The sequence below is a fragment of the Erithacus rubecula genome (genome assembly GCF_903797595.1).
Source record: "Erithacus rubecula genome assembly, chromosome: 10".
Lineage (NCBI taxonomy): Eukaryota > Metazoa > Chordata > Aves > Passeriformes > Muscicapidae > Erithacus > Erithacus rubecula.
In genome coordinates this window covers 21,130,537-21,143,408 of record NC_136662.1, presented here as the reverse complement: position 1 = coordinate 21,143,408, position 12,872 = coordinate 21,130,537, and the positions used below count along the sequence as shown (strand labels likewise).

Genomic DNA, 12,872 nt, shown 5'->3' with positions numbered 1-12,872 from the left:
GCCAGGTGCATCTGCACCCATCCACACCTCCTCTAGTGCCAGCACAGACACCTCTCCTTGTTGAGGCAGCATGTGCCACGGAAGGCTTTTATTCTGAAGGCATCTACCAATGGGTGCTACTTCACATGAGAAAGGATTCCTGCTAACTAAAGTGTTTTTGGGGACCAGAGTTAATTAACTACCTACAGAAATCTGAATGAAAGCCAGAGCAGTGTGTCTCAACTACAGCCCACTGCTGCTCCAGACCACCGTGGTCAATAAGCTGTGATGGACATGCAGAACCACCTCACCTTGTGTTCTTAGGCAGAAATTTATCCAGGGTTTGGTGAAGCTCAAATGGCAGAGTCAGAATTAGGAACCATCAGTTGGCTCAATCCATTCAGACAAGTCCATGTTAAATAAAAATGAGAAGGAACAGGAAAGCAAGACCACTGTCTAAGCTCTCCTGCAAGAAGCTGCACAGTGTGTAACACACATGCAGACTGGCACTGTTCAGAATTCTCCCCAGATCTGGAGCGGCTGAGAGACAAGGGGCTTCTCAGCTGTTCTAGATGCAGAGTGCATCTAGCACTGAAGACTAAAGGCTTGCCCCTGAAGTTTAGCACTGCATCTGCTGCATTCCCTGTGTTAGCACTTGCAACACAAGCACCAAGGTTCTGCTGACCTCAAATACAAGCTGACCCTAACGCAGGCAAAATCCAGAACATGAAGCACTTACCTGTGATTTTGTCTCTCACGAGCTTGCAGGATTCGATTTCACCAATGCTCCCAAAGAGACTCCTGAACTCCTCCTGGGTCATGTTCTGGGGTAAATAGTTGACTATGAGGTTGGTTTTGCTGTCATCTGTAGCAGCCCCTGTCTGCATGGGGGAAGGGCAGTTTCTACTGTTGCTGGAGGGTCCATTGGTTGTATTGGAAGTAGGGCCATTCGACACCTGAGGCTCCATGGTGCTAATTATCTACAGCAAAATAAGAGAAAGGGGGAAAAAAAACCACCCTTAAGTTTCATAGATACAATAGCTATTTTTAAAGATACTCACAAACGAATGAGTAGGTAGCATTCATGGCCAATTTAGATACTTCAACAAAAAAACCCGGCTTGATTCCTCTGTTATTGTTGCAAAGTAGGTCATGCTAGTCTTTGGCTGTGAGCATATACTAAGATGCAGTTAAAAAACCTTCTTTTTTGTTAATGCGAAGCTGATTTCTGCTTTCATCACGCAGCCATTTTCACAAATGTAAATTTAAACCACATAAATTTAATTATAATTTAAGGTAATAATCATAATTAAAATTATAGTTCCATTAAATCAGATGAAGTAAGTGTATGGCTCTATATGAAAAGGTAAAATATTTTACCTATTTAATAACTGTATCACAGAGTGCAATGACAACAACATTAACCAGGCACAGTCAATCTGCACCGTGTCGTCACTCAGCTTGCCTTCAATTAATAAATTTAGTGTCCCAAGACATACCATTTACTGGTTCCAGTGATGACCTACATTCTCCACCTATATTTTTCACTAATGAACTGACACCTCTTTAAATAATAAAGCCCTGGATTTGCAATCTTCACAGATACAAAGGTCTTCAGATATTTACTTGACTCAAAAAGGTTTAATGAAAGAAAGGCTTATCAGGCACAGGTGAAGGCTGGAATGGTAACAAGCATATCTATCTTGAAACACAAAACTCCAGTTTTCACAGAGAGACTCAAATAGACCTTTCCAAAAAACGACAAATAAGAATCCAGCCTAGCAAAGTGTGTTGCAGGACAGTAGCCCCATTGTCACCAGTGCCACCCATCATGTGAGCAAAGCTGCCTGCATGTTTATCTGCAGAACACAAGTTTTCCTCCCAAAACTGCACAGGCAGATAAAGGAAGCAGAGAAGTACCTGGGTACTTCAAGCTTTTTTTATATCATTTGCCTCTACTATGGCTTCTAGCCTGACTTCACTGTCACCAGTGCTGCCAAAGGAAGGGCATCATCTCAGTCTCCAATCTGGATAAATTAAAGCAATGCAAATGGTGGCTTTTGCTGCCTGCTGTGAAGTTTGCAATGTGCAGCTTCACTGGGATTGATCATCCCTCGCACGGGCTCAGCCTCCCTCCACCAGAGGGTCAGTGATGCAAACTGCTGCCCCAGGCAGGAGATTCCATCGCCCAGGGACAGTGACAAACACGGGAGAACAGAGGGCTAAGGCTCCACACACTCTGAACCTGGAATTCTTCCGACCCTGTAATTATTATAATTACTCAAGACTTAATTTGCTTTCTTTTTTAAATCCAGGGAGGTACATGTTGTGACAAATTAGGCCTGTAATTCAGGAGGATGGGGACACACACACACAGACCAAAAAAAGGGTGTCTATTCTAAAATTAACTGCATGAGGGTGGCTCAGAGTCTAAATAGGTTATATTCTGGTCATGTCTTTTTTTTTTTTTTTTAATTGAAATGCTTCAGTGTTAGTTTAATGCCTCATTTAGGAAATAACCCTCTTTTTTATCAATGGAAATAAGTTTTGAATTACCATTATTTTTATTATCAAGCCCAGGAATAGCTACTTGGTTTAACAGCTTTTAAATAAAAAGAAGCCTTGCCACATTGTGCTTAACAGAAATGCCTTAAAACCACACAGCAGAATCATTTTGAAAATAAACTGCACAAAAATAGTCACTCCTTGAAAGACATGGGCACATCCAAACCAGAATCCCCCTGCCAATTTTACCAGCCACGTGGCACCAAGCACTGCTGGCATCCTTGGCCAAGCTGTGCCAGCCCCATACACTCTTCCTTCAAGATTCCCCTTCTGCCCGGCACCGGCCATGCTTCCGTCCCTTCTCCCGTCTAATTCCATCCGTCTATTTACTCACACGTACTACTTAAACGGTTCAGATGCTGCTAAATCTGTTTAGCTCGGGATTCCAGCTGGAAGATCATCCTTTGATCCCCGCACCTCGGCGGGCTCAGAGCCCCGCCAGCAGCTGCTGCGGGGCCGGGGATCGCGCCCCAAGGCTCCAGCTCAGCGCAGCTCCTGCTCCCGCAGCTCCACCGCAGCTGGGGGGAAGAGCCCAGACCCGACGCGAACGCGCAGCCAGAGGATGAGCGAAGCCGCTGACATGGCTAACCGCAGCTTCCCGGGTGCCTTTTCATCGCTGGACCATATTCCTCCCAACATGAAACCCCACAAGATACAGCTGCAGATTTAGGGACTGATCCTGCCCCTCTGGAACCGGCAGGAATACCACCCCACTGGTTTCAGTTTCAGCAGAAGCAGGACTTCAGCACAACACACCGAGCAAGGTACATCATCTATTATTAGCAACAGAAGCAAAAGCTATCTATAGTCCCCCGCGGTAGACAATAACCCCGGATCTTTTAAAATCTGTGAAAGAAAACAAAATTCCAAACTGCTTGGTGTCCTACTTAGGCATTTTGCAAACGCTTTTTAGTTAAATTTTCAGCATTCATACCTTCCCCACCAAGCAAAGGAACAGAATTCAACCCAAGACATTTAACACATTCAGAACATTAAGAGTAAGCTGCTCGGTAAAAATCTGTTCCTGAACCAGTACATTTCCTCATATACTTCAAAGGATCTTGGCATAAACTAATTTTGCACCAGGTGCCAGGTTTTCTTCCTAGTTACTCTCAACTCCAATTAGGTTTTCCTGATTTTTTAATGGTAGAAAGGAAAATCAAGGCACTTATTTGCCCTTCAAATTATTGCCAAGTCATAGGTTACTGAAAATCCATTTGCTATATAGATATTAAAAAAAAGGATAGTGGTTAAAAATGATGAAGAATTATTAAAAGCATTTCTGATAAAGGATTTCAGATTTTTTTTTTTTTACTGCATAATTTAAATTCTCCATTTACAGTGTGATTTCTGTGCAAAAGCAGAGCTTGCATTCGAAGTTCTCCCAGGCACAAAGGAATAACACTTACTTCAGGTGTGCATACTGACTCCTATCATGAGGAAAGACTTACATTATTAATGGTAACAAAAAAGTAAGCCCTGGCTCTCCTTCCCAGACATTCACTCCTGTTCCCAACATGCCTGAAACACAAACCCCAGGCAGAGTTCAGTGTGCATGCACTGGGATGTTTACTGTCAACACTGTTATTAATATTAAGTAGCTGTTGATTCCACATCAGTCAGCACATTACATAAGAGGAATTTTATTTATTCAAACAGATTTCAACATGACAGTCACTGTATGTTTTTTTCCTCTATCCACAACACTAAGATTTAATTTTTTAATTCTATATTTGTACCAAAATATAAACATTTTTAAAATAAATACTCCAAGTTCCCAGGGCACACAGGTAACTTACTGTGTTTTAATTACTGGTAATGACATTTTTTAAATACAGGCAAGTATTGGACTGCAACTAAATTCTACCAAAATATCAAAGAAGGCTCTAAATCTGCCTAACTCATCAAGGGCTTAATCTGGACACAGACAAAGCAAATGTTGAAAATTCAGAAGTAACTTAACCCTGATGCCCCTTTTTTAAAAACAAAATATACTGTTATCCCTGAAGGTATTCTTAAACCTCCATAAGCAAGTAAAATTAGCAATATGTGCTCTGAGCAACACCTCTTTCTGCAGACCTTTTCTGACCCAATTTAGGCAGTTACTACCGCTCCTGAAATATTACAGTGCAAATGTCATGTGTGATGACATTCACATGCTACTGGTATAAAGAGGCTTTTTTTTTTGGGGGGGACAATAACTTGCCGAACTCCAAATACTGCAATTTGATACTCTATAATATAGGGTAATATTTTTGAAGAATAAACTGCAGTTATTGCTAATAGACATTTGACCATTTAGCCACCAATAATCTGAATATCCTAACACTGACAAATACTACCTGTGATAAAATTTCAACACTGATTTTGCAAGTTACATGTTTCAAATTGTGCATGCATTTCATCAGACTGCTGCTTTTAAAAAATGATGATTTCCTGGTGTACTACTTTTCTCACTATGGTAATGTATCAGCAAAGCACGAGGTATTTTAGTTTGACAGATTTCACAAATAAATGCTTTGGGGAAGACAACATAAGCTTTGCCAGTGTTTTGCAAAACATTGCTTACCAAAAGGCTTGGTATAAACCACTCCCACAGAGTATCTGCCACAAATACCCATTAGAGCAACTCCTACATTACTAACATTTCAGAAATACTTCCATCACATCTTCATTGTTTTTTCAATTAATTCAATTAATTTCAATTTATTCTTGCTAAAATATCAGCTGCAACAATAATGCAAAAAATACCTGTCTGTATAAACACAACTATTACAATTACAAACTATTACAAACTGGAGTAACTGACACTAATCTTCACTTATTACAGTAAATGTGTGACATCCATCTACCATTACAAAGCACAGTTAACGAATCATTTGGAAAACTACCCACAGACTAAGACAGCCTTATCTCCCTATTGCATGCATAAGCAATAGCCAATGGCTCGATAAATGCAAATATACATTTTTTGTATTTACAAAATTTGTTCTCAGCAGTATAAAAAGAACTGCATGTTGAACTGAGGCTGCCACAAATGTACACTGAGAGGAGCTTGCATTCAGCAAATAATCAGCACCCATTCTTGCTATCTGAATTATGTATACTCCACTGACCATATTCCACAATAAACAGAAACTGATTTGGTATGTATAAAAAAAGTCACAATTAAGAGTCTTAAAAATAAGTGTTATTTATAGGCACTAAAGAGAAGTGTTTTTAAACATACCGCAAACAATCTTTTCCTAAAATCAAAATCTGAAAAAAATTCTAAACCTCAGAAAATTCATGCAGACATATCCATTTTGAGGACTCAGAAGTCAAAAAAGTTAGCTATGAATAATGAACTGTTCACAGCACCTAAATGCCAAGAAAAATGATCATGGCAAATTACATCTCATGAAGAATTCATGAAGTCTAATTTTATATTATTTCTAAGTGTTCATTAATGAACAAACTCAGAACATTCTCCCATAAAAAAGAGTTTAGATAAATAATGCAAAGCTCTTACTTTATCTAAAAAAGCTCTTTAATTAGCATTGCAAGTTGTTTGCTTTTACAAGTGAAAACAAATGGTGCCATGGCAGAGGTCCCACAGCCATCTCGTGAAAAACGATGACAAAAGAAGAAACAAACAAAACCTCTCAAAGAAAATAAATGTAGATTCACAAAGGTTTCCCTCATACAATGAGAAGCAGGCTTTAACTCCCTGCATATCTGCTTTTTTGAATGGAAGGCAGCACAGTACAAGTCTCTGTTCCCCCAGAACTTTTCTGCAGGTGAGAAAAACCCCATTTACAGGAGCTGCCTGACCAACCCATCCACAGCCTGGCCATCTGCTGAGCCATGAATAGCCATGCCAAGGCCAGGAGGTTGGTCCATGGGCATGGAGTGGAACACACAAACACATCCAGGTCCCTCAGCCCTGTTCCAGCCCAGGAACCCCATGCGAGTTTAAAATGTACGCACTGCCACCCGCTCCATGGGGATTTAGCACATTTTTGCAGAATGAGGCACTGGATCACAAAATGTTCAGGACACATCATGCCACCTTCCCATGGGAGTGTTAAAGGAAAAAAAGTGATTTTCAGCTTTCCTTGGCTCAAAATCACAACTGCAGCCAGAGCAAGAAGCAGGTGCACCTGAACCACACGTGGGCTTCTTTCTAAAGTGACCTCAGGAGTGGCAAATGATGCTCTGTGTGCAGCTCCAGAACAGGTTCTCTTAACCCTAAAAACTGTCAAATTTCACTGTCAATTACATTTTTATTAAAGCTTATGTACTGCACAACTAGACTTTGCTATTATTTACCTAATAAATACATCATGAACATGAAATAAGGAAGGAAAATGAAGTTTTTTAGCCTATCTGCCTGGAGGCAAATTCAATACCCCAGAAACAAATCATTATCTAACCCTCCGTATTTTGACATGTTCCCCACTCATATGCACTTCACCATGATACATCTTTACCTTCCTGGGAGTAAAAGTCATATTTAATACTTTAAATATAGATATAGCTGAAAGTCTCAGCCCAGAAAACTAGTAATCTCTGGCTCTCATGGCACAGATACAGCCGTCTCAACTTGCTTTCAGTGTGCTGCACTCAGGTTGAAATGGTGTTCAAACACTTTCAGCAAATTCGCATTTATGGGTGCTACAATAATTGTACAGAGCACACAAATGATCCAAATGGAAAAGACAACAAATGCATGCATTTTAAGATGCCTCAGTTCAAATAAAGAAGAAAATAATTTTCGTTAATAGTTAAATTTATCCTGAACCAGTCCATTATAAACTTTTGCATTAATATAACAAAATATTCTGTCCCCAATCTGCAGTGAAGTGAATGCAAAGTTTATTGGCAATATTACTTGTTATCACAGCAGTGCCTGAAGGACATAACCCATAGCAGCACCAAGTTGTGCTGCACAAATGGGCAGTAAGGCAAGGACTGCTGCTCTACCAACACAGTAACAAAAAGGAGAAAGGCAAGATTATTTTTTATTCCAGACTTCACAGAAGTGAAATAAAAAAAGTCAATCCAGATGAAAGTATCTAGTCAAACTGCTGAAGTTATATAGAAAGCTGTAACAGCCCCACCACACCACCTTACCCTCCAACCTAGTCCACTGATTAAGGTACAACTCCTAACAACCTTATCAAAAATAAAACCAGTATAATAATGATGGCATCAAACTGGAGGGTTTTTTGAGGGTTTCAGATAAATGTGTTCTGTTCCCACAGAGCACGGACTCTACAGTTTTGCATCTGATTTAAAGGACAAAAGGGAATGAGAAGGGGGGAAAAGCAGACACCAAAATGATTCACAACTATTTCAACATCAATAGCTACTAGTTGAGTAGTAGGGGAAAACACTTTTGGAACTCCACAGCCAATAGCTACACTAAAGATAGGAACAAAGGCACCATATCGCACACTTTGCATAATCTCTTACTCTTCCTGCAGGTACTCTGGGGGTAAGAAATTGGAGGAGGAGAACTCCAATTATCATTCATACAGCTGAGCACTCTGCAAAGCTCAGAGGAAGCACACAGGACTGGGGAGCATGCACAGCAGTTTCTGGGAAGCATGGCATATTTGTAAGGACAACAATGTTTGTCCAGAAGCAGAACATAGTTATAGTTCTGTGCTGTGTACTACCTGAACTCACAATGAGATCCTTTATGAACTTCTACTGAGATTTACTTTCAAATGTTTGCAGCTTTTTCTTTGCCTTTTGCAAAGATTGTAAAAAAACTATGCCTGTTGGAACCTCAGAGGTGTTTGGCTCTATTCTTCAGTGTTCTCCCAATATCTTAAAGTCTACAGCAACAGCACTTGGGAAATGGTGAGAAAGAAAGTGGTGTAATAGGTGATGGGTACAGAAGTTCCTTTCTCTCCCTGGATCAGGGTTGTCCTTTTCATTACAGCAAACTGAGTTTTGGAATGCCAGCCAGGTCTCCCCTGTGTTATTTAGAATGATTTCACCAGAATTTATGATAATTTCTGCCATTAAATGCAATTCATACATGAAGAGATGGGAAAACACAGCCTTGATTTCACAGCATTCAAACACCACTCTGGAACACAGCTTTGGAGAAAGCTATCACTGAAACCTCTGGGAGAGGAAAATGGATGGTGTCCTGTCTATTAGATGGGCTATCCAAGCGGCTCAGGTTAAAAAGCCTTACAACCACTTGTATCCCACAGACCACAGACTGCAACAGAGGCTGGTGGCAGGGCTGTGTCCTACTTTGTCCTGGGACACAGCCATCAATGGCTCCTGCCCACCCGCGTCCCTGGGGGTCACCCGCAGCCTCTGCTCAAAGGTCTGCACTATTTTTGAACTGAAATAAAGACAACACGGTCAGGCTTTCGGTTCTGAAGGAACATCTATTTCTTCTTCAATCACACTTCTACTTCTGCCAAATTCATACCAGGCAAACCTGTACCTAAAAATTTACAAGGGCTTTATTTTAGCAATTTCATCATTCCAGACCACTTCTTATTCCCTCCTGTCCTTTCACTGAGGCTACTACCTGTTCTCTCAGGATGCTTACGAAGGCTAAAGTCCAAAACACAAATCTCAGCAAAAAGAGATCTTTTTCCGATCGACACGTCAAGCCAAAAATTTGCTTGAAATTTGATGAAACCATCCTCGTTCTCCACGGGCTGCAGTTTACTACATACCACAAAGGCAAGAGGTCTTCAGTGACTGCATTGTCCCTCTTGTAAAAAAGGGACTGTGACTAACAGAAACCACATTTGAAATCTGTGTCAACAGGGTGATAAAAAAAAACAGATATACCACCAAAAGAATTAAGTACAAGAGGAAAACGGAAAGATTGAAGAGGGTCTCTCAAAAGCTTGCATATTAGACAATAAGAGCATGGTAGAGATCAACATTTAAGACATTCTCAGTCAAAAGCACATGCAGCCTAAAAATATACTGAAATGAAAGCAAAGGAAATTGAGAGAGTCTTTTTATATTTCTTGTTACTTTCTGAATTTTATTTTTAGCTCAATTTTGTTTCCTAATCACTGCTTACTTGTTTGGTTTACTGACTATCACTGAGTTATATATTGCTAATCTGTAACTGAATTCTATTACTGACTTGGGAATATGTATGTAGCACTGTGTACTGACGCACAGATTCCCACGGGGACGTACATGTTCATGTAAGAAGCAGACAGCTGCAACTCTTCAGCTGCTGTAGACCTGTCACAATTCCACTTTATGGTTTTTTTCCCCCCCCTTTAAGAAAATAATCTTGAATCATTTGCAACCCCGGAGTTTAGACAGCGAAACCTGCGTTAGGAGCCATACTGAAACCTAAAAACATCTACTTACCAGAAGGCAAAGCAAAGCAAGGACAGCGCGGGCACTCCGTGAAGCCTAGGAACATCCAACCCCCCACTGCTGTTATTTCTACTGAAGTTCTAGAAACAAAAAGCTACAATTTTTAGAAGCCCTTAGGCAATTTAATATTCATTAAAGTTCACTGCAATAGGATTTCAGCTCCTAAGCCATAAGCTCTTCTGAAAATGCTGCCCGTGTGTTTTTCATGCAGACAGGCTTATATTAGGCAGGAATGGATGGCTTAGCAAAACACACGCCCCAACCGAGATGCTTTAAGGCTCTGTCCTCAACAGGACCTTAATGAAGACACACTGCTAAATGCAATTAGGAAACACTAATCAACATGTGTACATCTCAACTGCTGGCAACAGCATCTCTATGGATACTGCAGCTTGCAGGTCTAAGCGAGACAGACCCCAAAATAGAAACTATGATGTTCAGCTAAGTCCTATCTCCATCATTAGAAATGTTTGCCTGCTGCAAGCTATCAGTATTTCTCTTAAAACTTAACCAGATTAGTAATAAAAAATAGATTTACATCTTTTCCAGAATTCACCTGTTAGTCTACAGCTCTGTACTACACTAATACTGCTTAGGGAAACAACCTTTTCATAAAATACAAGCAAGCATTCTTACTTCTGTAACATACCTATGGTAGACAAAGTTACCATGAATTACTGAAAATATTATGCCATAACCATTTAAAGATAGTGAGCAGATAATACAAACTGTAAACCTGAGAAGCTTATGGGAGCAAAATAACCAGAAATCACCTTTGAGTAAACAGAGGCAGCTGTTTACTCTGATGGTATCACAAAGTAACTACCTACAAAAAGGCTTAAATGAGAGTAAGTTTTAAAGTGCTGCATGGGATAAGTATCTCAGTAATGCTGAAATTCAAAGAATCTCATGCTTGAAAGCGTCTATGCAAAGGTCAAAGACACATTATTATAGATTAGGAATATATTATTCATCAATAAAGGACAATATCAAGTATATATCTGTCACAGGTCAGGCTACCAGAACCTTATGTTTTATCCTAGACAAACTACTAATCTCTGCACCACATAAGAGAAGCATGCCATGGGCCAAACCAAACACCTTCCTTAATAAATGCAAATTAACAAGCATATGCTGAACAGCAAGAAATTTAAAAATGTACCAAAACTCCCCTTAAAAAGGTGAGCAGACCTCACAGATAACAATCTCCTGGTTAGAACACAATTCTGCTCAAGCACCCAATAGGAGCCCTGCCAAGCTCAGTCCCTGTTCAGGTTCAGGTGCCTGGGGACGGAGGGAACCCAGACCACCCCTGCTGCCTGACTCCAAGCCCCACTCATGGCATTGCACTCAGGTGTCAAAAGGCAACCTGAAATACAACAGCCACTATCAGAGATCAGCAGGGAGAAATGTCCTAAGAGCCTAAGCACACATGAACTAAGGCCTGAGTATCAAAGCCAAACCAACCAAGTTGCTGTCCTCTATTGGCTATGCTTTCCTTACAACACACAACAGCCACAGGCAGGCGCTTTAAACCTGGAGCTGGATCCACTTCCATCCATTTCACCTCAAACAAGCTGGTGACAAAAGCCACACTGTCATTATTAAAGCTACTACATCACCTCAGCACCCTGGCCACGGAGGCACTCAGCCCAAGTGCCCTGGTGCTGAAATGCTGGAGGAGAACGTGGCTCCTCCAGCAGCTGCATCAGCTATGTACGGCTGCAAAGCTCCTTGATCACCACAAAGAACACCACACAAATAATATTCACTTTTGCACTTAGCAAAGACTAACGATGGAAATTAAACTCAATTTCTATCTGAGCATTTACATTTGCGAGCACTTCTTTCAGTAGTTGGGTGATGACAAGCACAGACAATAAAAAAAGGATTCTAAAAATATACTACTCTTTTTCCCCGGATTAGCGTGTCTACAGTTAAATATAAACTGTGCTCTATAAATTATCAAACACAATGTCAAATTCTGAAGTGCTCTCCGGAATCTCACACAGAGCACACGAAATACAGAATGATAATTTTGTCCTGGCCCAGTTAGTCTAAAGAACAATATGCTACTGTGCTGGATCTCTGAGTTAGTTCCTATCAATGACCACACTAAAAATGGCCACAGCCAACACCGTAGCTGCACGCTGAAATTTTCAGGACCCTCTGTATCAAGCAAAGAGTTTAATTCCCTGAACAGCTGCTCTCACAGGAAGGGAATCGACAGCAACATTGTCACAGTATAGCTGGCACAGGCATATTAGGAAGAATTTCCAGCATTCATGCTTTCTGCTAAAAATCAACTTCCCCCTACTCATCTACTGCCAGCAACTTCATTTGGAACAAAGATATATTAGAACTATTTTTATTTAAGAAGCATTTATTTACATACATTATTACTTCTACGGAGTCGTGACTGTGCCTTCTGCTTTACAGAAATAGCATCTTTGCCCACAAGATCTTCTGCATATAGTAAAGCAAAAAGTCACTGACCACCATGCAAAGATCAAGAAGGACCAACAGAAGATTAATAGTTATTGCAATTAACAGTCACATTTATAAACCCTTTAAGCAGGCAGAAAATCCAAATACGCCAAATAGCTCTGATCCCTAAAGCAGAATGCGTTAACGCACCACCACAGTGTAGTGACTTAAATATGGGTTATTTCATGCCGTTGAGTCATGAATTTCACATTATCTAACATTAAACTGTTGCTGACTATGGGCGTCTAAGTATCAGCTGAAGGGACTGAGAAAAAGGCCTGGCCTTCCCATCAGATTAGCATTCCACTCATTAAAAAGGTTTGTTAGGTGTTTTGTCCATGTAGTTTCTTATGACCCTCTCTAACCAGAGCTCTAGAACCAGGCTGACTTCTACACACACCAAGCACTTCATAGACACCAAGACTCTCAATTAATCCATGCATTAAACAAAAAAATTCCCAATGTCAAACGTTCCAATG

General features: G+C 40.5%; 1 protein-coding gene across 14 annotated transcripts in view; it reads right to left on the bottom strand.

Annotated features, from left to right (window-relative positions):
- The window catches only part of ELAVL4 (ELAV like RNA binding protein 4), a 98,595-nt gene that overhangs the window by 40,016 nt on the left and 45,707 nt on the right, over positions 1–12,872 (bottom strand). For 13 of the 14 annotated variants that reach the window (XM_079314553.1, XM_079314560.1, XM_079314559.1 and 10 more), the window contains exon 2: positions 719–959. In XM_079314553.1, the coding sequence (XP_079170679.1) occupies positions 719–959 (241 nt within the window). Of the gene's footprint in view, positions 1–718; positions 960–2,878; positions 2,955–12,872 lie in introns of those variants that run through there. The other variant, XM_079314556.1, reaches the window with a different exon arrangement.